Raw genomic sequence first — 27,954 nt, 5'->3', positions numbered from 1 at the left:
GTGTTCTCTTTTCAAAGAAGCAGGCATTGAGGCCTGTACTATGGAGTAAGTTCAGAATCTTCATATCGGAATCTTCTGTGTTTCAAATGCAACCTTGTATATCCATCATATACAGTACATCCACCCATAGATTGTGCATCTCAAATCTAACATACTAAGTGGAGAATTACAGTAATTAACAAGTCCCATATCGGGGCGCCCGCTGGCCTAGCGGTCCAGGCACATGCCATCATTATAGCCTCTTGCCTGACAGCGTGTCGCGTGTTCGAGTCCCGTTCATGACGACCTTTGCTGCATATCTCTCCCCCTCTCTCCCTCTTTCCTGTCTGTCTTCACTGTAACTATAACTATCACTGTAACTATCAAAAGCCAAAAACTAATCTTAGTCCCATATCAAACAAAGTCAAATGTGAGGCACTTCAGTTCAAACAGAAACCAGAAAAATCTCTCAAGCAAGTAAACAACCCGACAGGAGATATATGAATGTGTAAGTAAAGTCCTCCGCTTGTGTTCGTTACTCGCCATCATATCAAGAGCAGGCTGAACAGTACAGACAGACGGAGGGACAGAGGGTTGAAATGAGTAATCACTCAGATGCAAGCCAAAAACAACTTGTGTGTTTGTCTTTGTGCATGTCTTTCAGTGTGTACGTGGGAATGCCTTTGTGTGTGTGTGTGTGTGTGTGTGTGTGTGTGTGTGTGTGTGTGTCTCTCTTGAGGGATGCTGAGGACCAGAGAAGCCAATTGCCGCTACACGCAATGAACCGCTGACCCACAGTACATGCGCGCACACACACACACACACACACACACACACACACACACACACACAACAGTGCTACTGTACACAACACACATGCATTACTTAGTGCTCTCTGGAGAGGCTGGGATGAGGCCTGTGAATGTCATCACAGTGATGGGGAGAGAGGGAGAGCGGGAGAGAGAAGGACGACAGAAGAGGATGAAACGACAAGTCATGGGAGGAGAGAAGACGCTCTTCACCTCCCTCTGTGACTGGCACATCCTTCCTTCCTCCTCCATTCATTCCTTCCACGCCCTGCATTTCCTCTCCACCTCCCTCTGTTCCTGTCCCAGGACCAAGTGACGAGGTGTGTGGGTTAAGGAGGGGAGCTGAAATGCTACGTATGCTACAGAGTACAAAGTACCTTTCTTTACTTTAGCTGAGAAAGCCTGCTAGACAAAGCCTGCTAGACCTTGGTAAAAGTATATTCTCGGAGCGTGTCTAAAATGCACTATTTTAATCATTAAATAAAATGAATCCAACCAGATCGGCGCAGGCAAAACCCGGAAATGCCGTAGTAGAATAAATGACTCTGCCCGGTAAATTCAGGGTACATTGCGTTATTAAAATGGCACAAAGTGCATTTTAGAGAGAAACTGGGGACCTGAGACGCTTCCCAGCTACGAGAATAGACTTTTACCTTAAGGTCTAGCAGGCTTTGTTTTGGTGAGTGGTTACGTCGTTTTGTTTATTTGCTGGGATTTGAAAACCCGCGCACGGGAGTGAGAATATCACCAGAGGGCTGCGGAAGGGACTTCCACAGGGCGTCAGAGAGAGACTCGCTGTAAGCCTTGGACCAGGGCTATTCAGCCCTATACACATTTCAGCCATTTGAAAATAGCCGATCTACAAGCTCACAATGTGTCATGATGCGATGCATTGTGAGCTAGTAGATAATATCTAGTCTCATATCACAACATCGATATATTGCCAGGTCAATTTTGTTTAGTGTTAATAAAGAGTTTAGTCCAGCGGTGAAACAAGTAATTAAATTGTACTGTACTGTTGTTGACGTCTCCAGACGTCTTTATATTTAGACCTGAGGCCGATTATACAAATCTTCTAAATCCTAATGCTGCGTTCACATGGGCAGATGCAAAGCCACTGTTCATTGTCAACGGAAGATGCAAAGATGCATCGGACATTTGTAGCTGCTGCAAAAGCTACAAATATACACTTTGCATCTTTTGCATCTGCCCGTGTGAACGCAGCATAACAGTTTTCTGAAAAACGTGTTTCTCAAATCCTTTTCATGTCAAGGACCCCTCAAAATTGTATTGGGCCACGGGGGCAACCACAAAATATTTTGTTCCAGGGACCGCCAGAAGCAAAGATTTTTAGAGTTAAAATGTTTGATCTACAAGCTCATAGCGTGGCATGAAGCCAAAGTATGAAATTACTTTCCAGGTTTTAGTGGGTTAAATGGGTACGTTGGGTAGGCAGCTCTTTAAGGTGAGACCAGTATTATAATAATGATACTGGTCCAACCCTGACCTCAAGACACATCTCATCCATGATACAGATTCTCCCCGTCTCAGTTCCACTTTTCCCCGTCTGTCCTTTCCTCTGTCCCACCTCCGCTGTCTCCCGAGAAACACTTGTCCAAAAACAGATCCCATTACGTGCCATTACACACACACACGCACACACACCTACTCTCGCTCTCTCTCACGCACGCACGCAGCCACGCACACACCCACACACACACTCGCATACACAAATACATTAGTAAAACAGACAGCAGAGAGGGGGCTGTCCTTTGTGCAGGTAGATTAGATAAAGCTCCGTAATGCAGTTAGGCTGATGGTCTGAAAGCCTGGGTCACACTGGCTGGGGTGTCAGGGGAGAGGGGGGGGGGATTAGACAGTGGTCTCTGGGGGGCGACACAAGGAGCCGCTGTCACATCACAGACGGGGATCAGGTTCAGTAGCTTTTGTAAGGGAATGGATCCATATCTGCTACTAAAAGCTACATAAGCTTTTCTAAGAGTTTAGAGTCTGGGAAATGCTGCTGGAGCTAAACTTGGAGGTTCTCTGGTGTACTGGTTCCCAACCTTTCTAGCTTAATGGCCAAAAGAGAAATTACACGTTTGTCGATCTGCTATTTTCACTAGTTTGGGTCTCGGGCAATCTCAAAAACGCGCCCATTTGCATCACAAAAATTAGAGTTGTTGTGAGCTTGTAGATCTGTTAATGTCACTACTTCTTAAATGTTTTATTTATTTATGGAAATAGTTTGTTTTATAGACACATCTGAATCTGTTTTTGGTCAAGGGATCCCTATACAAGGTTTGTGTTGCAAAATAGTTTACAAAATATTCAAATTCCTCTCAATTCCAAATATATTTTTTGAAAATACAAACTCACCAGCTTATAGTTCAGCCAATTAGAATGGCGTACCGCTTCATATTCTTTTCGGGCAATAACTTTGAGCTTACCTGATCATCTCAGCATATCACGTTACATACGTTTGTTTTGTCAAGAAAGCAACACTGTGGCATGATGGAGTATTACCGTTACAACAAAAGTAATCATTCGATTGGAATGTGCAAGGAAACATCTGTGGAACATTGGTATGATCCAAGATGATATTGCATGCACAAAGATAGCCTCTGTATTGGCCACTACTCAAGGGCCTTTTCCACCAAAACAACTTTGGTTCTAGAACTGGTTCTGTTCTAGATTATTGGAACCTGAATGCTTTAACGGAACCAGGTACCACTGGTGGAAAGGCAAGCCGTTTGGCTTGCTTTTCAATTCAATCGGAAATGGACGATACGTTTACCTCTTCTTCAAGGTTTTAAGGATAATTTTTCGCCCGCTTAAACCGTTGTTTATATTACATCTGCATCTTCCAACCAGTAGAGTAGTGAACAGACAGTCATGGTGAGATGTCAAAGTAATTGACCTGAATATGAAGCAGTACGCAGCAGTGCAGATAGATGGAGCACCAGATCTAATGAGACTAAGGGTTCTCAACCGGTTGCCCCCTCAGGGGCAACTGAATGGCTGGAAAATGGAAATTAGGAGTTTACATATGGTACACATAGTACATGCATAAACTTAATGATTATACAGTATCTGGTTTCAGTATTTATTTATGATATATTTTCTCTATTATTAAGGTTATTTCAGTTTGTAATTTTTGTATTGGTGGTGGGGAGGGGGGGCGGGGCGGGTGTCGCGAGACATGGCCAAAGCATTTCCGGGGGTCCCCAGCCAAAAAACTTTGAGAGCCCCTGCCATAGACATCCATTGTAAACGGAGAATATTCACATAATATTCAAACATTTATTGCCAACAACAACTCCCCCCAGTTCTGGATGAATGCAGACGTTTGAAATGTGACTGCATTACGGTGAGATTAACCCGCCTTCTCTCTGAGGAGGCCAGGCACCACTGCTGAATGCATATGGGGGAAACACTGCAGGTCTTCTATTTATCCCTCTACAAAACTATATGATTCAAAACAAATGTAACACATGGTTTAGGCTACAAATATTACATTTTAATAAAAAAATTGTATACGATACTGCGGTTGAGGTGTTGTCTCCACCCCTTGCAGTTGGCATGTTAATAGTGCATTGCATTGCAGCAATGGAATTATTGCGACAGCCCTAAAGAAAGAAATATTTTCCCATAGTGTTTTTAGGTTTATTTTTATTGTGCACTACAGGTACTATCAATCACATTGGTGTTTGATTATTCATTTTAACCCATTCTGACCTGAGATCAGATTCATACGAGGTTTCCACTGGACACACACTGGTCTGATTAACCCATTCTGACCTGAGATCAGATTCTAAAAATGTCAGTCGTTCTTCGATTTTTCAAAAATAGCAGACCTACAAGCTCGTATCGCGCCACTCGGTGGAGCGATATGAGCTTGTAGATCTGCTATTTTTAAATAGCTAAAGCATAACATGATGCTAACACCAAAATGGGTGCCCGGTCAGAATGGGTTAAAATGGGTATTTCATACATAGGGGTGTGCATCTCTCCCTTACAAGACGATTCGATACGTATCGATACGCATGGGCTACGATGTGATTCGGGGACGATACTTTTTATATACAGAACGATTCGGTTCAGTCCAAATCGATGCGATTTCGATTTTGTGGAATGTCATGGAATTTGATGCGATACGGTACGGTGCGATCTGACACACTTCACCTTTTATATTTTTTTATTTTAAGCTAGATCTATAAAGAATAGGGTTGGGACTTCATTAAAAAACATCTAATTAATTGGAGGCTTTGTGATTAATTAATCTCAATAAATCACATTTTAATCGCATATCAATAGGCCTATTTTACCTGAGCAGTGAGCTTTTTTGTGAATCAATGAAGTAGTAATAATATTATTTATATAATGCTTCTCTGAGTTTTGGGAAGTGCATAGTTGACAGGTCTGCCTGCTGTGGACAGTGAAACCCTGACGATTAAACACGGTTTAATCATTCATTGTTAAAGCTCCAAATGATATTCCCATTCGTCTTTGTGTCTGCCCGTGTAAACGCAGCAGCGAGTGTGAGGGATTGGGGAACGGATGGAAAGTAGGCTACATACATTACATAGTGTCATTAACGAGGACTCCTTCTAACTCCTTCTAAATATATGGAAGCTCCCATGCTAGCTACTAGCTAGTAGCTTCCCTCGTCAGACAACAGAACACCACCACAGATCGGGTGGAAGCTGCTGATATCACATCTGCGGTCATTACTTGCGCAAGCAGAGCGCGCAAGTACTAGTTTCGCCCGGGACTCGTACCACTTTTGATGCGCATGCACCGTCCCAGCAAATTGTGCCTGATACGGCAGTGGTGCCAGATTACATGGTGTGTATATGTATAACTAGCTCTCAATGATGACGTAAAAAAGATGTGGATTAAAGGACCCAATGCTAGTAATGTGAAATTGGTTTTCGATGGTGACGTAATGACGATATGTTTTAGTCTTGGGAGGCACTGATTGACATATACGTCATCGTCCAAAGTCGTCACTTACGTATTCATTACAACATTATGTTTCTGAAGTGTATAAAAACAATTACCATTGTTTCATTCAGCATTATCAAAAAGTAGTGTCCAAAAAGTAAGTCATAAAGCTTTATTCTAGACAGAGAAGGTATCCCAGTAAAGATCATCGGTATTTTTCTAAGCAGACGAAGGTTGCACAAGGGTGAAATGAATTGTCTTACCCAGGAGATTCCTTAACTCTCCCAGAGAGGAGTTATAAGGTTTGACAGTTTGTAGCGGTCGAAAGTACTTGCGCGCTCTGCTTGCGCACCAGTTGGCCATTTATGGCCTACTAGTTGATTGGGGGATACCATGATAAAGGGCGTTACAGTAGTCTAGTAGGAGTCTACTAGAAGGTAGGGTTTGATCTTGGCAAGTAGACGTAGATGGTAGATTGTTTTAACAACCGAGCTGATCTGTTTGTTGAAGTGGTTGTCGAATATAACGCCACGATTTCTTGGCTTGATTCAAAATCATAAATAAATAATCATAAATATTTGCTCCTATTGATTTAATCAGATCAGGTCCCAATCTATACAAACACATTGAACTTTAAACTAAATTTGAAAACACATGTACATGGTTTATTCAGAGCTGCCAACCTGCACACATTTTGTGTACCAACCACGCATCAATTCTAGGCATATAGACACCTAGAATTGCGTGGTTGGTACACAAAATGTGTGCAGGTTGGTAGCTCTGTTTATTTGACTGATATTGTCCTAATGCAGGAATAGAATGAAATAAAAAATTTAATATAATATATAACTCACACATTAAGACAATATCAGTCACCAGACCCGTGTTTGAATAACATGGTTCAAATTGAGTAAATATTGAATCAAGCCACTTAAAAACTGTGTGTGGTGCACACAGGGTAGATACACCTTTACGAAAGGCTTTTATGCGGGTTTACTTTTGCAAAAGCACTTTTCCGTGCATGTAGGAGTGTACAATATCAAATATATTACATCAGCTTGCTGATATTAGATCAGCGTATTACTGCAACTGAAGGCCAAACGATGCTCCATCGACCCTTGGACAGCTGAGAAGGTGACAAACGGCAGTCGTGCCATGCTAAAAGGGTAGAGCGACGGACCAATGCAGGCCTTTAATGTGCCTCAACTCTAGCAGCAGTGTCCTCGCCCTGTGGATGATGTCCCTTTAACCTCCCCGTAAGGAAACCTCTGGTCTGCAGCACAACAAAGCAGAGCCATGGATTTGTTGCTCTCTGTCTATAATCAGAGTAGCGTCAGCTGTGTGTGTGTGTGTGTGTGTGTGTGTGTGTGTGTGTGTGTGTGTGCGCGCGTGCGCGCTCCCCCTGTTCTGCAGCGGGACAAACGGATCCAGATGGGAACTCTGGGATCGCATTCCCTACAGGAAACCATGCACCTGAGGGCACGGCAGCGCGCACACTCGCACAGAAACACGCACGCGGCACACGCACACACTACACAAACACGCGCGCAAATGCTAATCAGGATCAGGTTCCCTCTCTCAGGAATGCGAGTGTGCAGATGAGTGTGTGTGTGTGTGTGTGTGTGTGTGTGTGTGTGTGTGTGGCAGAGTGTGTGTATGAACATGTCACCATGGCCAGAGGAGCTGTATAGTAATAGCTGTAGGTCATCAGTGAGTGAATGAATGATGTGCTATCATGTGTATGGAACGGTGCTGTAATCAAGGTATAGCAGCCAGGGCGGGGCTCAGCGCCGGACATGACCACCATGAGGATGGTGGCGGCTGCCCATGTGTCATGCTGCATTCTGCTCTATTGGGAAGGAGAATCGATTGGCTCTGCCTAAAGCGGGTGATTATCAATCCGCAGAGCTGTATAGAGTTACATATGTACAGATAGATGAGATAAACAAAGTGTGTGGGTTCCAGGGTGCATGTGCACACACGCAGATACATATGCACACACTTCCACACAAACATAGCTACGCTTATACTGTGGATGAGTGTGTGGACAACTGGACACACAAAAATACAGAAAGCGATGCAGAAACAGCAGCTAAACAATTCACGCAAATCTGTGTATACACACACCCGTGCACATCAAAGTAAACTAGAAAAAGTGCCCTTCTGGGCACAGATCTCCACCAGGATAGGAATGTAGGACATTGCAGCTTGCCTTCATCTGGTGGTTGGATAAAAGGGCAACAAAAGTAAACTAGAGAGACTGTGTACCAATTTGCGCGATGTTTGGACAAAATCTGTAGGTGTACTGTGCAAAAACTTGTTTTGCACAAAGCGGCCTCCTGGTGGCGCTATAACAGGCCGTTCTGGAAATTTTGGGGCAGAGGTTCATCGTTGGCATCCAGGGAGTGTGTGTGCAAAATTTGGCATCGACCGGGTTAATGGTGCCGGAGATTAGCTGCTCACGGACAAACACACACGGACGGACACACGGACGGAGTGCAAAACATACTCTCCACCAGGCCGAAGGACACAGCAATACAGGCAAGTGTGTCCATGCACACATGCGTGCGCACATACACGCACACGAGCGCACACACACACACACAAGTGTGTGATGTGACAAGGTGTAGTATGATCACACCAAGTGAGGTCAGCTCTGTTGTTTTAACTTGAGGTCCCAGGGCAGAGGTACGAATCATCTGATCCCTTTGTTATGGGGATGTGTGTGTGACGTGTGCGTGCGTGCGTGCGTGCATGCATGCGTGCGTGCGCGCGCGCCCTGGATTCTCTCGGCTCTCTTACTTATATGGAGAACGAGAGAGTGAAACTGATTTGCCGAAGTATGTTTTGGTGGTTTTTGCCTTTCCAAGATGTTTCAACTAGCTGGACAGTACCAGAGACGGATCAATGCGAAAAGCTGAGTGTCAGCGGTCAGAACTTCAATATGCTCACCATTTATTTATTCTTATATTTCTGTAAACTGCCGGCAATGCATGCTGTATAGGTTCAGATGAAAGTATGGCTGAGGAGGTTAGGAGTAGGGTTGTCCCGATCCGATCACGTGAAATCAGGGCCGATCGTCATTTTCAAATTATCGGAATCAGATCAGGAGCACAAAAAAAACCTCATCGTGACATCCCTAGTATCATCAATATTATATTAGACTGGATATTGTCTGTGATTTTGGATATTGTACTATTGAGATATGGCATAAGTGTATAAAAATATATAATATAAGTATCGGGACCGGAAAAAATTGGTATCGGTAGATACTCAAATGATCGGAATCTTAGCCAAAAAAAAAAACGTGATCGGGACATCCCTAGTTAGGAGGTCCCCCTCTCAGGGACTAAAAACATAACCAGATGGCTGATTATTTCATGGAGCACGCCTTGTCCACTGTGTCCGTCACCAGAAATGGTGAAATCTCAGAGGCAAATCATGTCACATCACACTGGGCGGCGATGTAAACAAAGAGCAGAGATTTAAGTTGCTACAATCAGTCACTGCTCCAGCACTCTATACAGTGGCTGGGGTCAGTTAAGCACTACAAGCAGAGCCGCATCGAATACAATTTCATCCACAGAAAACGAGTTCGGTTTTCTCAAGCCGACGGTGCTGCTGCATAAAGTATAAATTAGGATTGCTTTGCTCTTTACTCATTGAAAACGGCGTAAGAAAAGTGTCTGAAATCTGTTCTCGTTGAGTGACACTATTGTGCGACAATAAAATGAGGCTTTAGACAGCTGGACGGAGACACAGACAGACAGACCACAGTGTGGTTTGTCCTGAGTGTGTGTGTGTGTGTGTGTGTGTGTGTGTGTGCGTGCACACACACTATTGAAAAGCCAAGAAACAAATGTAGGTGTCCATATATGACCATACCACTGCTAAGACACATTCCTAACCTGCTGCTAACATGTGTGTGTGGGTGAGTTGAACTTACCTTGGCGAAGAACACTGAGAGATGAGTCTCACTGCCAAGAATCCAAATAGGGAACTTTGGAGACTTCAGGAACGCACCGACCTAGAGAAGAAAAAACACGGAAGATGAAATGTCCAATTCCCACAAGTTTTCACTATCAATCACAAGAGTATGTGTTTAAAGTTGAGCCGAGTTTCAGCAGAACATAACCATGTTTCTAAAGGCAGAAGAGACCTGCTATACCGGCCAACAGACCCACATTCCACACAAACTAATTGAGACAAAAATGTAAAATAGATGTAATCAAAATCGTGATGGGGATTTGACAAGAGTTTCAACTTAACAAAGCTAGTTGCTAAACACAAACTATATATTGCTCCATCAAAATATCTCTTAACGACTATGTCCAATGCGGTTTGAATTCCCGGCTCCTCCTGTCTGCATGTCCAAGTGTCCTTGGGCAAGACACTGAACTCTACATTGCCTAGGCTCCAATGAGTCGGTCGGTGTGAGCTTGCCAGCATTGGTGTGTGAATGTGGGAAGTGAGACGCAAGCGTCGACTGTTCGCCGCTTCACCTCCAAATGTATGAATGAATGAACCATCCATTGTAAAACGCTTTGAGCACTTGGAAAAGCGCTATAAAATGCAATTCATTATTATTATTATTATTATTATTATTATTAACTTGGTTACTAAGTTATCGCAGAGCAATTTGTTCAATAAGTCTGGTTTAGAGGTTTGTGAATATAAGGGGACATGCTCTGAGAAGATAATCATTTAGCACTCTAACATGCTTCGAGTGTGTCTGTCGTTGAACATAGGATGTGTTCATAGGATAACGTCAATCAATTGATTCCTACAGGCTGAAGAGAGAGCAGCACTGTGCATGTTCTTAAAGGAGAATTCCATGCTAGAATGCTTTCTTATCTTTCTTACCTTTCTTTGTAGTTGTTACGTCCCCATTAAAGAGGTCCAGGTGTTTTTTTGTGCAAAAACTCCTTATTGGCTATTTTCCCTACCATAAGCCCTCAATGAATTGCATTGCATTGAATGGGAATTGAATGGGGCTATGGGGTGTTATGCTAGTTCGCTTATTTCCATCGAAATAAGTAGTAAAGTGTGCCGCTTGGGATATTATTTACATTATTATGAGAGGATATATACAAAGAAATTATAATTTTGAGCAATGGAAATAAGCGAATTAGCACAACACCCCATAGCCCCATTCAATTCCCATTCAATTCAATGCAATTCATTTAGGGCTTATGGTAGGGGAAATAGCCAATAAGGTGCTTTTGCACAAAATAACACCTGGACCTCTTTGGTGGGGACGTAACAACTACAAAGAAAGGTAAGAAAGCCTTTTAGTATGGAATTCTCCTTTAACACATTAGAGGTCCTTTCAGGGGAACGGGTGACACAGGCATTGTCGCCTGGATCAACGACAGATCTGCTCATGAGGGGCATGTGCATGAAACGAGCACACGCGTGACAATTTCACGGGCCGCGCCCACCAAAGTACACTTGCGTAATATCGCCGCTCAACTTTTCCGCGCATCCAAGTCCCAAGATAAACGCACGCCTCTCATTGAAAATGAATTACTAGGCACGTCAGTCGCTCCCCGTCTGAGACCTGTGGCCGATTCAAACGGTTTTCTGAAAAACCTACATTGTGCATCCAGCTCAGCTCATATGAATCTACTCATAATATGTCATCATCTGTTGCTCTAACACACACTTTGCTGATGGACGATGTAGAACACACCAAGTCCATCGAGATCATTCTAAACGTGACATCACACACACGCACACATGATGAAACATCCCATTCCCGGCAATTTTGATCATCAATCAGAACAATCTGAACAGCAATTTCCAGTGCACGCTTGATGTGACATATCAGCTGTGGGGACCAGCAGATTTCAATACATCTTGCTCAGTATTCTCAACATGGCGTTGATCATTGCGAAGCACTTGTGATGAATCATGACTGACAAGCAACGAAACATACCGCAGCTGCCATATTCACCTTGGAACAATCAAGAAGACGTACTGTATGTGTCACGGTCACCTCATGTAGCAGTGGACGCTATAGAAGGTACAGTAGACCCAATGAACTTGTCCTACCATATGGCAGTTCAGTTTGGACCAAACCGTGCTGACCGATGATAGAGGTTGCTTTTTTCCGCAGCACTTATTTTTATTTTCACTTTCCGCTGCTTGATTTAATTGCATTTCATAGTGTGTTGTTTTACAATGTCATTTATATTGTATGCCGTTATAATGTTTAGAAAGGCTTTATTTTTTGAAAGACTTAAAGGTGTAGTGAAACGGAAATGGTGAACATGAAAATGGTGTTTCAACATGAAACACCGGTCTGAAGTTTCTGAACCAATCAGAGCGTCGCATCCCTTCAGGCGATGGGACGGTAGCTAGGGACGGTGGCTATGCTATGCGCAACAGCGTGGTATGCGTTTGTTTATAAATCAGATGGTCGGCCAGCTGTACCAGTTTACCGTTATGTGGCTTATTATGTGGCTTATTTCAGGTATATATTTTAGCGTGATGATTGAGTTGAAACCGAGTAATACGCTGTCTGGATGTTATCTGGAATGGAAATAAAAACAGAGTATTCTGTAATCAGTAGCAGCTGTGTTGGACGGAGGCGCAAATATGGGGAATTAAACGGGTGAGCTTCATTGTTATTGGCTTTTATCGATGTGTATCTCTACACGTCATCACGCAGCACATTTTCGTTTTAATAAATAAATAATACAATCGTTTTTATGGACCTTTGATATAAAAACACACAGAAATGAGAATTTTCAAAAAAGAATTGGTATCCATTGTTAGGTATGCCCATATGATGACCACGGATATGGTCTAAAAGTGTGAAAAACGTCTTTTTCATTTCACTGCACCTTTAAGGACCCTTACATGGAAATGCCTTCTTGTTCAGAAGAGGCCACTGTGACATTTGACCTAGTTAAGGCAGGTGTGTGAGTTTGATGATTGCACTGGATAGTAATCAGCTGTGTGGGCTTAATGCAAACTTCATTTGTGTTAGAAGCAGCACAGAGAGTGCACCCACTCCTTCTCTGTGCAACAATTAAATGTGCTTTTCCTTTCTAACTTCTACAAATCTTCACCATGAGGCAATGCTGCAAGTTGGAATTCATTGGAATGTATTGTATTTCATGATTGTGTATTTGTGAATGTCAATTTCTTACATAATTTAGTTAATGTTAAAAAAAAAAGATTTCATGGTAATTTTGGATTAAAAAGGATTGTATTTACAAGCTACTGTAAAATGAAGAACAGGACAACTGAACTCATACATGTTGTATTGTATTTTACGTTTGTTTCAGTTTTTACTCCATGACTTGTAAAGATGAAGAATCTACAGTAAAGAACAATCTTACGTCACGATTCTGTCGTTCTTTTTATGGGAAGTGGAGTTTAGCTCGCTGTTGAGCTGAAGTTCAGCATACACTTTGGCAGGAACAGCATACATAGTGTTCATCAGAGATTATTGCAGTTTTGCACAATAAATGTACCTCTCTACTATGGGAAATACTGTATGTCCGTGTAATGCATTTAAGAATACCACAATAGCTGTATGCAGACTGAAAATGGTTTTTTTGCAAATCTGCAAACAACCCCTATGAGATCGTCAGGACTGAAATCAGTCCCCAGGACTGAGAACTTTAAGCACTGTGTATGCAGTTGCCAGTGCTTTTAGACACCTTTAAGAAACACTTACTGCATATTAAATTGAAACTTTGACAGTCTAATCGGCTATTGTCAGAGCGCAACCCTGCCGTACGACAGAGTTTATATGAACCATCAGACATACAGCCAGTATTCATCGACTGCAGCAACACCATAAACAACACATCAGAGTTCAACACGCAGCAGACATACCGACGGCCAGCCTCTGTCCTGGTTTGATCCCTGTCACCATCTAATTTTACAGTACATGTAACTCAACCATCTCCTCTCTCTATTAGATCAGTTTGTTTTGGTCGGTTCTGTTGGTTCACTGCATTACTGCGTTCCAGGCCCCCAGACTCGGCATGCTCTCTGTGTCGAGGCTTATTTTGGCAACGGCTACCCCACAGGGACCTAAAGAAGGTTCAGAAGTGATTTGTGGTCCAAAATGTCACATGTCAAATGTGCATACCTTTACCATATCTCCTGCATTCTATGTTGGGTGTACAGGTAATGACTCTCAGCCAGAGGGGTGAGCGTCCCGAGGGGAAGGGGTGGGGAGGGAGAGAGAGAGACTGGTGTGGGAGGGGATGGAGTGATGAGGATGACAGGAGTGTAGATGTGTGTTTCGGGGTGTGCGTGGTCAGCCCAGATCGTTCCTCAAAACACATATTTTCACATGGGAGCTGTGGCTATGTGGCTTGGTTTCCCACTGTGTACACAGCTATATACACGCACACACGATGCACGCGAGCACGCACACACACATGCACACTTGGAGAGAGTTGTGCGTATGGCGTTTTGCGTTAGCGAGTGTCTGTGTGTAGAAAAGTGATGTTTATTTGCGTTCGTAGCGTTCGTCCCACAGCTCTAGAGGGTCTATCTAAATGTGAACTCACTGTTCACTAATAAACAAGAATGTAACACACCACAGTTACTCATAATGGTTATCACTTTGACTAAAACTATGTGTCCTCACTCCTCAAAGACTCTTTTCTGTGTGTGCACGTGTGTGTGTGTGTGTGTGTGTGTGTGTGTGTGTGTGTGTGTGTGTGTGTGTGTGTGTGTGTGTGTATATATATATATATATATATATACAGTATATATATATATATATATATATATACAGTGTGCATGTGAGCTATTAGACGATAATGTGTGGTAATGTACAGTACTTATATTTAACATAAAGTGGCTATTTTCACACCAATCTTTGGAGTTATTGATCTCATCGATCAATAAATATTGAAATGCCACCAAAACTAGATAAGAGATGATCTTTGATCCAAAAGGTGTCACGCAAATTGCAAATGTAGTGTGGTTTTGTGTGACTGTGTGCACATCCGTCAGTACATGCAATGCATGTGTAAACTTGCCTCAAACAGTATATGTGCGTCTGTGTGTGTGTGTTTGTGTGCACGCGCATGTATGAGTATACAGTACATACCTTACAGTAACGTAGAGACTCCATGAGAGTGAGGAAACCCACTGCAGCGTGTTTATGGATCCCGTGCAACACTGTCACATACAGAAAGGAGAGAGAATGGCAAATACATAATGACTGCAGTAGAAAAAGTGCACACCATATGTATATTCCATCAAAGTTATAGTATGGATCATTAGTGAAAGCCTGAACACACTTCAGGCATACAGGACTGTACCACTACAACTAACTGAAAACAGTCTGTGATATGAGCACCCTCTTGTGGCCATTTCTGCATGTGACACGGACATACAATGCTTATGTTTGAGGGCTGTGAGCTACTGTACAGTATAATAACTATATATACATTTTTAATGCCGAGACACTTTGGTAACTGATTTGAAATGGAATCATCTCGAAAATGAAATTTTATTTAATGCAACATACAGGATGCTGTACAATAACTTAAAATAAAACAGAAACATAACATTAAAATAGAGAAATAATGAAAATAAGAGCAGTTAAAACAATATGTAGACTTGCCAATGTTTATATTTCAATTATAAAATGATGAAATACCTGTTCTATTTGGCAAATAGAAAATATTAAATGTAGTCATTCGTGCAGCCCTTATACCTTATGTACATACATGCTTGTTCTAAAGTGTACGTGTGTTAATGTATATACTGCATGTTTATGTGGACTTATTCAACCGTGGATGAGTTACCTCTTGTAGTTGGTGCTATTTGTACCCCCTCTGCTCTACACCAAATAGCAGATCTACAAGCTCACAATGAGCTGCAATGAGTCGGACTGCTATTATTGGCAAATGTTCCCCCCCAGAATTGGGACTCTAGGGTTCAAGCGGTTAACTTACTCATGCCAGAGCACTCTCTATCCCCGTCCCAGACGTTAGAGACAGCATGGCCAGTAACTAGAAGATTCACCAGGCTCTGACTGGAAAATACACACACACACACACACACACAAGAGAGAGTACTCAAACTAATGTAGGGAGAAGAAACATAGGAATAACGCTGTTGCGATACACAGTGGCTAACGTGTTTCTAGTGCCGTGTTCAATTCATAAAACTTCATACTTGGCATTAATATGTGTTGCAATTGTAAATATTCACTGTTGTGTGAGGTGAGGTGAGTTGTTGTACCTGCCATGGCCATGGAGACGATCTATAAGAGGCTCCTCTGTGTCCTCAATCTCATTCTTAACGTTTTCTATACCCTACACACACGCACACACACACGCACACACACGCACACACACACACACACACACACACACACACACACACACAATAATATGTATTACGTATCCATGGATAAAGCAATTCATAATTGACCATGGGTGGTGGTGGGGCTTGCATGCATATTAGACATATATAAACGCTAGATGGCGCAAGGCAGAGTCTCTGGCGTCGTTCACCGGCAGCCTTCATGCTACAGTGAACTTTCTGGTACACTCTATGGTAGCTGGTGATCTCATCAAACAAAAAAACTCTTAACTCGCTTAAATCTTGACGGATTTACAAACACTCAGTATGGTTTATAACGCACGTTATCAACATGGCTTTGATTATCTGATTAATGCAATTTCCCTTATAGGTATGCTGACATCTCTGATATTTATTTCAAACCAAACCGTTTGAAAATCGGTTGATAATTGAGCAAGTTATGGTTATTTAAAATGTACATGCCCCATAGACACAATGTCATGAGTGGGCGAGCTACCTGTGGCAAGATGGCTTCCATGTGGCGACGTCGCTCTCCAGCAAGACGGGCGAGCCATCTAGCCTTTCCTTCATATATATATTATATAAATGTATACACTAGGTCATTCACTTCTAGCCATTGTAACTAGTTGACTAGTTTACTAGTCGACTAGTTGTTTAACTAAAAAAAGAAAACTTACAAACTTTATTTGTACATTTAAAAACTGTGTACATTGGTGACTATAACTATAATCTACCTGATCTTGAGGCCTACAAAATCGGGATTAACTAGTCGACTAGTTGCTTAATGCCCTAATATACACCGGTATACTGTATATTTTACCTTTGTTAGGATGACAGAATAGAGGAAGAGAAGGACTCCACAGCACCCCCTCCAGGTGTGGTAGAGAGACATCACCTCCTCTCTGAGCTCACTCACTGATTGCACCAACCGCTTACTGACACACACACACACACACACACACACACACACACACACACAACAAATTAAAGTTCATTATTACAGTAGTAGAGTATAATAGCACATTACATTATAGTTGAAATTTAAAACATCTTATAGGATGTGAGACTGTACAATCCCCAAGCGAGTCTCTCACTAACGCCCTGTGGGGCACGCCTTCGCTGTTCTCTAGCAAAATTTCCCACTGTCGTGGAGGTTTTAGAATTCCCCGAAAATAAACAAAACCAGGTAGCTACTCACCAAAACAAAGCTTGCTAGACCTAGGAAAATATCTATTCTCTAAGCTGGGAAGCGGCTCAAGGCCCCAGCTTCTCTCTAAAATGCACTTTGTGCTATTTTAATAAAGCAATGAACCTGACAGAGTAAAAAAAAAAATTATCCCACGATTTTGTAACACATTTTTTCACCCAGTGTCAATTATCTAATGTAATCCTGGGCGCTACACTTCCTCTGCCAACCTGGGGGGCAGCGGACTGACCTCATGCTTCTGTGCATGAGGAGTCCAAGGTAGGTAGTTTAGAGACCAGGATTACTGCATGTTTTTGTGAGGGTACCTACTCTAGGGGACATGGGGAGAACATGCAAACTCCAAACTCCATCTCAATACAAAGCATTGGCAGGGTTGATACGTAGTAGTGAAAACAAAGCTAAACAAACCCACACACCAGACGTTGGACATATTACTCAACGTCAGACCTCTATTGGACGGCCAGCAGGGTGATACTACATTAACCAGGGTTCCCACACAATGAATTTTCTAACCTTTTCCATAACTTAAGTATTTTACCCAAATTCCAGGCCTATAGCAAACTGTGCCATCAATGCCCCAAACCAGACTCGACGAGTCACTCGAACAAAGGTGTCACGTTAACAATGGCTCACGGTGGAACATGTTGTTAGCTTGTGGATCTATTTATGTCACGTGACATCCTGTATACATTAGGCCACTCTCTCACAGCACTACATTTTACCATGTTACATTTCAGTTTCACATCATGTTAGACATGTTTTGGGACATGTTTTTTAACGAACAACATGAATAAGCCAAAAACAACATATATCCAAGTATTTTCCAAAACATTTGATTAATTCCAAACCGCTTCCAGGCTTTGAAAAGTTTTTCGAATTTAAAAGTATTTCCAGGAATTTAATGAACGTGTGAACACTGATTAAGATTTAGATGACACTGTCAACCACAAAATCTGTCTGTTTCCCTTTAGAGATGCTCCGATCAATCGGACACCGATCAGTGATGGGCCGATATTCAATCGGTCGAGAAACCATCTTATACCATTTAAGTGGTATAAAAGTCAATCAGATATATATAGTATAATATAATTTTGCCTCTTTGTGACAGGCCTAAACCTTTTCCCCTTCCTCCCCACACACACACACACAGGAACACACAGGTTTTGACATATAATAATTTAGGAAATATTCAAATTTTCCCGTTACGCACAAGATTACATCCGATCATGAGAAAAACAAGCGGTGATCGGGATCGGTCCCAAAACACCATGTCCCTTGTCAATGTTTGTGTTTTTTAGTCCTTGAATAAAATGGGTGGAGTAGAGATAGTCGAGTGTGGAGTAGAGTAGGCTAAGGTTCACTTACTGTAGAACACTGTGAAACTGCTCAAAGCCAAGATCTTCAACAGCTAAAGCAGCTAGACATAGGAAAGCACACACACACACACACACACACATTTATGCATGCACACACCATAACAGAAGCAGCATGACATTCTTATTTGACTCAACTGGTACAGAATAACACACTGTCAAACAAGTTAGTCATTAATAGCAACTCAGAACTACAACAGACTGCAGTGTGTCACTCCTATTGTGCTTTTCACTCCCCAAATGAGTTGTCGCCAACGGATGCCTCGTTTGTTGTCACTGTGCTGTTGTATCCTGACTCACCTGCCAGTGAGGAGCCCCCACCGGGAGGACGCAGAGCCATCGCCCTACTCCTCCCGGCTCCCGCCCAACACTCAACCGGTGCCTACCCCAGCTGGTAGAGATATGTGCAGTGATGTCAACCTCCCCGCCCAGCTACCCTCCCCAGAACACAGGGGGGGGGGGGGGGGGGGGGGGAATTGAGTTTGTGTAGACGCTCAACAGAGGTGGATGCACCATGGTGGATTCAGGACCACAACCTCACTTTACCACTGCACCACCCGAGTGCCTTGTGGACGTGTATACTCTCATCGCTTAACCCATTCTGACCTGAGATCAGATTCATACGAGGTTTCCGCCGGACACACACTGGGTCTGATTAACCCATTCTGACCTGAGATCAGATTCTAAAAATGTCAGTCGCTCTTCGATTTTTCAAAAATAGCAGACCTACAAGCTCGTATCGCACCACTCGGTGGCGCGATATGAGCTTGTAGATCTGCTATTTTTCAATAGCTAAAGCACGACATGATGCCAACACCAAAATGGGTGCCCGGTCAGAATGGGTTAACAGATATTATGAATATTTAAAAGTGTTGACTACATACTTTTTTTATTTGGAACGACATTTTTTGGCTGAGCGACAAAGTATAAATCACCCGTTCCACAGATAACGTACTGGGCTGTCGCTGGTCCTGCAGGGGCTGGCTGCTCTCCGGCTCCGGCGTGCCCTGCGTGTGTGACGAAGGTGTTTGCGTGGTGGTGTGAGGGCTCTGTCCTTTAGCCCATGACAACAGGCAGTAGGTGGTGGAGGGACCGAAGCAGGCACACTCCAGGATCTCACTCAGAGTGGAGCACAGAGCAGTCTTCTGGTCCTCCTCTGGAAAAAAGAAAATGTTCACTTCAGTCAGTGTCCATAAAAAGTAGAGCTCTCATTCAGTAGTCATAATCATTCTTCTTAATCTTTCTTTTGAGAACATGAAAAACTTTGCGATTCAAGGAAAACCCATGAATGCTATACAACTAACTCAATATGTGTCATTATCACTATTATCAAAGTGCAAATTTAAAACACATTTTGAACTACTGTGATAGAAAAAGTTAAGTCATTCTGCACAAGTAAGCCATTTCCATAATACAGCAGCAGACAGTTTTATACGAGTAGTACATTCTAGAATAGATTATCACAGTACACATTCACAACTGGAAGTCAGGCAGTCTAAAAGTGGTAACCCACCTGTCATCTGTCTCCAATCTAAACTTTCTCTGTTGAATAGGATATTCTTCAGAAGGAAGGCCTGCAAACAAACAAACCCTGAATCAAGCACATGCAAACAGGCACATATTCATATATATATCTTTGCGGCAGAATCAGAAACGAATTAATTCAATTCACAGGATAGAATTTGGGCCCAAAATGATAATAGGTACTACTGCATAGATATAACCGAGGTGTGTGTATTCCTTTCCTAACAGGCACCACCCTAGTATTAGAAATGTTGGAAAATTTATTTAATTAAATCAACAGTGAACTGATCATTTTCTGTTAAGTTACTAGTTAGAACGTGCTCTTCACCACCATATGAATAGCTTTCGGTTGCTATACAATCGATAAACAGGAAGTCTGCCTCTGTCCGCTTCAATGTATTAAATACACCTTTTAAAATCAATTTATGTCGGATTATTTTCCCAGATTCATTCAAAACAAGCTTTATTCACGGCTCATAACTAAAGCGTTGCTGATCGCGAGACTTGGCTCATACCTGAACAGGTGCAATGACAGCACAGGGTCCTCCTTCTAACTGCTTCAGGGCTGAAGGCTCATTCTCACTGAAAACAAACCCTGTCACACAAAAACAACATAATCACAGTCACACACTTTATCACCATATATACGAGATTCACACGAGGAACTTTCTCAATGTGAAAAAATATAAATGAAACAATCAATGTGTGATCATCATCAAAGTACACACACATGCTGTTGGGCAGCGGTGGCCGAACGGTTTGCGGAGCGGTCTTGATATCGGAAGGTCGCTAGTTCGTATCCCCGGACCGGCACGTTAAAATTACCACCGCTTAAGTGCCCTTGGACAAGGCATTGAACCCCTACCATGAAATGTTCTATGAGCAGGGCCTGGCTGTAAACAAGTTCTTGAGCTTAGTCCAGTTACCCTGGGTAAACATAGTACCTTTCCTTTCCTGTAGTGTACATAATAGTGCTAGTTTTTACCTTCTTTTTTTCCTCAATTTAGTCCTCATGTCAATTCATTCCTCCCCACACACATTTCTGTGTTGTCGTCACTGCTGTATCCTGTATCCTACTGACTCACCTAGCAGCGGGGAGTCCCCACTGGAGACTTCGTCCTACTCCTCCTGTCCAACACTCACTGCAGTGCTGACGGGTGCTGCCACCAGCCGGTAGGATTACGCAGTTACAACTATCACCCTCCTCCGCCCGCCATCCCTCCCCTGAACACGTGTTCAAAGATATTTGCTATACGATTACGTCGTATGACGTTAAGTATATAGGGCTTAAGTGGTAATAAACATCGTACCTTGTGCCCATCTACGGAAGATGGAGGCCGACACTCCTCCACTTGCAGGTCTGCCCCACACCAAATCCACCACCTCTCTATTCAAATCCGACATGTCGGCTGCCACCAAACTACGCAGTCCACCTTCAGGTGCAACAGATGGGGGTGGGGGGTTGGGGGTGGTTCTGAAGGGGACAGGGTGGGGCGGGGAGAGCTCTGCTGAGGACAGCTTTTGTAGGTGTTTGACTTGGCTCTTGGCCAACTGTGAGGCTCCTCTTATTTTGCCTGACAGGTGAGCTGTTGTCATTGGCCACCGGACGATTCCGTGGGTTCTCTCTCCAATGACAGCACCAGAAAGGCAGGTAAGAAGAACGGTCTGCAAATCATCATCACAAATAAAATATATTACATTTACAGCCTAGCCTCGGTCCCAGGCTTACTGGCTGGCTCTAATGTGGTCATATTATTCATCACAGCGCAAAACTTGATAATATTTAACATTCTAATTAAGTTGAATTCCGGCATAGAGGACTAAACAGTAACAGGCCCTCTGCTAAACCAGCGGACTTCATTGGCAGATGGGTAGGGGCTAAGGCGTTATATTTTAAAAATCAATCATTTCTGATGAGAAATAAAATGACTGATTACCACATACTTGATATTTTCTGTTGTTGGAATTTTACTTTGAATATTTCTCATGAATGTTTTTGAGGACTAATAGACGACTATAAGACCAAAATAATGTAATAATACAACACGTCAGGATTTGTTGCTGTTAAATCCATAGCAGAAATGCTCGCCAACTCAAAACTACCACCAAAGCGTTATTCATAGTATGGATTTTCGGTGGTGAGGTGACCACCGAACTACAACATGATGTCACTAGCCGCGGTGAAGAGCAAACCACCGCCACCGCCCCAGTCCTTCTCTCTGTTTTTACTCACAGTTGCTCCAAGTTATTACAGCTCCAGTGGTCACCTCCTCACCACCGGAGCGGTGGTCACCTCAACACCGAAAATCCAGACTATGAATAGGCCTTTAGTTGGACAAATGTATTGCATTGCAACTAGAGACTGATTGAATACTTTATTAGCAGTTTGACTTTTTACTGTGGCCAGTTTCGAATTGCAGCCACCAAGTGCTCTTTTAGAGCGGTTTTGAAGGAGAGTAGGGATAATTACCCACTCCTCTATGACTGTTGATAGGGCGGTCCACATTTTTGTGGCATAGCAGAATGTGATTTGTGGAGCTACCCTTTTTTGCAGTTTGACAGGTACATGGGTGTCTTTGTGGTGTAGTGTATCTTGTAGACCAGGGCAAGCACATGGCCTCTGAGCCAACAGACCAAATAGCAAAAATGTTTTGTTTTTGTTGTTGTTTTTTTGGAGGGGGGGGGGGGGGGGTGTCTGGACTCTGGAGCCTGTTTTTAAGGTTCTTTGTGGTGCTATGGTACCCCATGGGGTGCATGCATGGTCAAAGTGGCATTGGAGTAACTTTAACTGAGAGAAACCCAATCTGCCAACACTGTTCGAGTTTACTGTACCACAAAATGTCAACATCAGAGGTAATATCTTCTGAGAATGTTTGAGATTCTAGTACTCCTTGGCTTAATACATGGCATAGCCATAGGCCTAGTATATATAGGCCCTGCAGAGCTGGAAATCGGATGCCTAGAACTACAACTTGGACTTGGAGGTTGTACTTGAATAAAAAAAAGGGGGCATAGATCGAGTCCACCAATGTAGCAAACATCTTTAGTAGGAAGATGTCATTTGTGAAAGTACTGTGCATGACACTGCAGTTAAGATGTGCAAATAAACAAACATGCAACTCAGCAGACTGAGCTTGCTTTGTTGGAATGAATGAAGGAAAGAGAATAGTTTTTTGACACCGACCACAGAGGTGGATAGCCTGCAGGGTGCAGTCGAACTAATAGAGCTACGTGATGCAATACACTGACGGAGGATTGGCTATAAAGCACCGTTATTCAACAACGAATTAGCAACAAACACACATGGTACGCATGATAAGCAGCAGTAACGGCTATGTTTAACTGACACAGCGTTCATTCAAGCTAGCTATTAGCATTAGTAAGCATCCTGCAGCTAACATTTACGTTTGTGTCGCCTAAGAATACGTCCGTTGTAACGCCATGGATAATTATGAATGCTTAAGAGTAGCCTTTAGTTGCGTAAATGATTATTACCTTAAAATATCAAGCGGTTAACGAGAGACTGTGGAATGTTTCACTGATATTTGTCATTCGTTAACTAACGTCTCTGTCATTCGTTTATTTACAACAGAAGAAAATATATGCGCGTGCAAGTAACGTCGCTGCCCATTGGTTAAAATACAGAAGGTTCCGGCTGCGTCAAGGGGCACCGCCTCCGCGAGACGTCCCATTGGTCCTCACTGTTGTCAATAACACCCATGGCCCACCCTTGGTACAGTACATACCTTCAGATTTATATTTATTTTATCAATACTTTGTTTGATTGATTGAATACTTTATTAACAGTTTGCAAAGACAAGCACAGGAGAGTTACAGTTCAATACAAGGTCTGGTAGGATTTTAAACCTATAGTAAAGAAAGCACAATGGCTTGTTTCCATTGGGGTCTTTTGACACTCAAATTATGAGTGTTAATATTTTAACTAATAGGCTATAGCCTATTAGTTAAAATCCAAAGAAAGAAAGAAAGAAAGAAAGAAAGAATAAATACCGGTATATAAAGGATTAAGGGAGAAAGGAAATAGCAATTAATAAAGTTCTGAAGAGCAGTGGTTTATTTCAGTGCAATCTGTAGCCTATTTTATTGTCATCAACATACTAAACCATGTCTTTCTACTGTACATGCATGAGCAGATCTAGGAGCATGCACACTGATAGAAGACAATAAGGGGGACGTTCTTCATGGTACCCACAGATTCACAACCAACACATTGGACCCTTTGACCGTTTGACAGTAATAAGTAATATGTAAAAATATCTATCTAATATAATATAATAAATTATGTAAGTAAATTCCACTGTGCTTTTTGTTGTGTTTTTTGAAATTTGGAAGCAAATTTCTTAGTTTGACAGCTAATGTTGACTATAGACTAGACTGAGGCTAAACGATTTCAAAGGACTAAAAGGAGTAAAACTAAACAGTATATTCAAAGGACTATTAGACTAATATAAGACTAAATCAGAATTAGCCAAATTGACTGTTATGGTCCTCTGTTACTTCATATTGGCTTGTCTATGGCTGCTGATACTGCACTTTGCGATACCTTTACCAAAGGGTGCTATTTAGCCCCTGTCATTAAAGGTGTTAAATAGCACCCTGCAAAGGGTGCTATTTAACCCTGATTAACCCTGATATCTATTTAACCCTGATATCTGTCAGATATCTGCACATGCTTCAGATCATCTTCAGTGTGGTTATATTCGTTCTGAGCGCCTTGAGATTTACGAGCAGCTTCAGCTACTGGATTTATGCTATGTTCACCTGGGCCTTCTGTCCCACCGTGACCCTCATCATTACCATTGTTGAAATGTTCAAGCTCAACATCCCCTTCAGCATGTTTTGCATGGACTGGTCGGACTTCACCACTGGCATGGCTATGACCTACAGCCTAATGACCTTGTCCGCCGCCATCATTTACGCCAACTTCTACCTCTGCATCTCATGCTTCTATGCCTGGGTGGAGACCGCATTCGCTTTCCTGTGTGGCGTGGCCTACCTTGTTGAGGTGCTGTGGGATAAAATCTGCAAAAAGAAAAAGGGGACCTATCTGGCTGCTTTGCCTGGATTCTGGAAGGTTATGGAAGCCTTTGTAAGCTGTATCATTTTCATATCACTAACTGGGTATCATGGGATGCCAGGTCTAATCGCGTGCATTTCGGCATAATGTTATCCCTCTCCCCATCATCCTGATGATCATAGTTGTTAACATTCTCAAAGAATTGAGGAACCGTTTACCCTTTAATCAGGACCGTTTTGTGTTTACATTTCTGATAATCTCTGTAATTATTCTGTATGTATTATTTTGTTAACTTTAAAATCAGTGGAATAGAATTGGCATGCAAGGACATTTACCTGACATCGTAACAAAATAATGTCATTGTAGTGTGCATGTGCATGGGTGTTGTGTATTGGATATTGAAGCCATCAAGTCAGTTTCTGTTGTTCCACAGTGCTGTATAAAATGTACGAGAAACATGCCTTTGCTTTCACTGCACGGTGGCTATGAAGCAGTCCTCTTCCACTAACCTTGCCTTTGAGACAATTTATTGTCCTTTATGTCATCGTTTTCTTCCCATTTTTTATGCATGTATATATTCATATGATATCATTTTATTATTTAAGTTGTTCAATACTTTAGCTTTGTTAATAAACTTTGCCGTGACTTGACTCACCACATTTCCCTTATAATGTATTATATAAAGGTAATGTATTGTAAAGACAGTATTTGACATATTAGGTGCTAAACAATGTGATTAATTAACTTTGGATACTGTCTCTCATATTAAACGTTTATTTTTCTTGATTTGCATTTTATTCATTTTTCACAAACAGGATCACGTTACTGAAGTAAAAACACACAAAAATAAATTAAGGGTGCTGACCTAACTGGTCAACATGTAAGCATCCGTTGATTTTCAAAAGAAAGAAAGTCCGAGGACTAACATTTTCAGTCAGATATATTTGCAGACAGTGCAAATGTCAAACATGGATTAACATAATGTACAGTACAGTACACGTCTAGACAGCTTCGCCCACTTGATGCAGTAGGAAACAAATATTTGCTGCAGTTAGGCTAAATAAGTAAGACTTCCTACAGTATGTGACAATTTTAAGGAAAGACATTGTGAGAATGTCTGGGCTGCAGGTAAATAATCTGTTTCAAATCTTCAAGACCTTTAGAATATAGTAACCAAATATGAATACAGTGGACAGTAACAATGTTGATATATTGTAAATAATTTACAGTTGTCTTCGAGCAACCTTCCAATGCCTTTGAACGTTGCAGTTACAGTTATTAATCCTCAATTAAAAAAATATTCGCAAGGGCTGTAATATTTAAATTTATTTAGTTTATGCCTCATGTAAAGCACTCAATTGGCCTTTGTGTATTAAATACTAGAACTAAGAGCATTGTATTGTACATGGCAGATTGTAACATTAAATCAGCTATTAATTTCTTCTAAATGTAAAAAATAAAGCATTTGGAAAATGGTCTGAAGTAATACGTAAAGTATATAGGATTTGAACATGCATGGTACATAATTAGCAGACCTAAATGTATCCGTCAACTATGCCCCTAATGACTGGCTGATCACAGGTTTTGTAGCAATTTGTTGCAAGTGTATTTTTAGGCCTTAAAAGTCTGTTCTCAGCATGTTCAAATCCTATATACTTTACGTATTACTTCAGACCATTTTCCAAATGCTTTATTTTTTACATTAGAAAAAATAAATAGCTGATTTAACATTGAGGCGTACAGTAGGTGCCAACAAGTATTATTAGGTTCCAAAGTTGTATCGTTCTCAAATATGCCCCGGTGGTGGTCATGTGTGACAGCTCGCAGGTCACCGCCAGGTCAAGGCCGTCTTGATCCTCAGCAGAGTGGGACCGTTCTAGGTGTGCCTCGTTCTACAGACTCGCTGCGTTGGAGGCACAGCACATCTTTCCCCCAACGGAGGCTTACAGTAGATACTATGATGGCAGGCTCAGAGGTGTAGTAGTAGCTATGGCATGGGGGAGTCTGCCAAGGATCCCTCGCTGAACTCCTGGGCTCCACCGGATGTCTCACCGATCCATGAGGTCCGTAGGGTGCTTACATCACCCCGGGGTGTCAGCAGGTTCTCTTCAGATGTACTGAAGTACTTTGAGCCTACAGAGATGATTGTGACAGTAAGTACCGTCAGCCTAGGATCATTTGCAGCATTATGTTGAACATCTAATTCAGTAGTTCTAAAAGTGGGGTCCGGGGACCCAAAGGGGGTTCCAGGGGGGTCTCCAATAAAGATAACAAATGTGTTAATATAGCATAAAAATCTGTTCAACCACTAATACATTGGCTATTGACAATATCCGAATCTACAAGGTCGCAATACAACAACGCGTCACAATGTAGATTTCCCATTTCCAAAATAAATCTGGAAAAGGTGAAACATTTTGAATATTTTTTAAACATTTGAACAGCACAAATCTTGTACGGATCGAGGTACACAAATACTTTCAGATGGATGTCCGTGGCCAAATACATATTCATCAAGGATCCTTGACAAGAAAGGTTTGAGAACCACTCTTCTAATTCTATCAAAGACGATTTAGTTCTTTATGGATACTCACTCTTGGACTTGCTTCCCTTACCCAGGAAAGCCTGGCTGAAGTCTTAGTCGTATTCAGGATTAAGCACATAGCAACCTGTGCGCTTCCTGAATCTGAATGATTTGCATCTGTGAATCCAAGTTGCAAATCTTGTAAGTGTCTTATTTGCCCTTTCTGCTCTCTGTCCTACGGT

The 27,954-nt window shown here is 42.1% G+C and overlaps 1 protein-coding gene and 1 pseudogene across 2 annotated transcripts in view; one reads left to right on the top strand and one right to left on the bottom strand.

The window, feature by feature from the left end:
* The window catches only part of mindy3 (MINDY lysine 48 deubiquitinase 3), a 57,959-nt gene extending 34,224 nt beyond the window's left edge, over nucleotides 1–23,735 (bottom strand). Inside the window, exons 1-11 of the mRNA XM_083761715.1 lie at nucleotides 23,646–23,735; nucleotides 21,461–21,815; nucleotides 20,666–20,745; nucleotides 20,140–20,200; nucleotides 19,582–19,782; nucleotides 18,619–18,670; nucleotides 16,867–16,981; nucleotides 15,963–16,036; nucleotides 15,674–15,753; nucleotides 14,821–14,891; nucleotides 9,682–9,762 (exon numbers count right to left, since the gene is read on the bottom strand). Coding sequence (XP_083617841.1) covers nucleotides 9,682–9,762; nucleotides 14,821–14,891; nucleotides 15,674–15,753; nucleotides 15,963–16,036; nucleotides 16,867–16,981; nucleotides 18,619–18,670; nucleotides 19,582–19,782; nucleotides 20,140–20,200; nucleotides 20,666–20,745; nucleotides 21,461–21,746 — 1,101 coding nt within the window. The 5' untranslated portion in view covers nucleotides 21,747–21,815; nucleotides 23,646–23,735. The remainder of the gene's footprint in view (nucleotides 1–9,681; nucleotides 9,763–14,820; nucleotides 14,892–15,673; nucleotides 15,754–15,962; nucleotides 16,037–16,866; nucleotides 16,982–18,618; nucleotides 18,671–19,581; nucleotides 19,783–20,139; nucleotides 20,201–20,665; nucleotides 20,746–21,460; nucleotides 21,816–23,645) is intronic.
* Nucleotides 22,896–27,068, top strand: LOC310856720 (myeloid-associated differentiation marker-like; annotated as a pseudogene). The gene is made up of 3 exons: nucleotides 22,896–22,900; nucleotides 24,831–25,450; nucleotides 27,009–27,068. The product of its transcript is annotated as a myeloid-associated differentiation marker-like (transcript).
* Nucleotides 27,069–27,954: the final 886 nt, after the last annotated feature.

Source organism: Protomyctophum parallelum (genome assembly GCF_964188405.1).
Source record: "Protomyctophum parallelum genome assembly, chromosome: 3".
Classification (NCBI taxonomy): domain Eukaryota; kingdom Metazoa; phylum Chordata; class Actinopteri; order Myctophiformes; family Myctophidae; genus Protomyctophum; species Protomyctophum parallelum.
The sequence above is the reverse complement of the archived record's forward strand: the minus strand, read 5'-3'. Positions and strand labels throughout refer to the sequence as shown.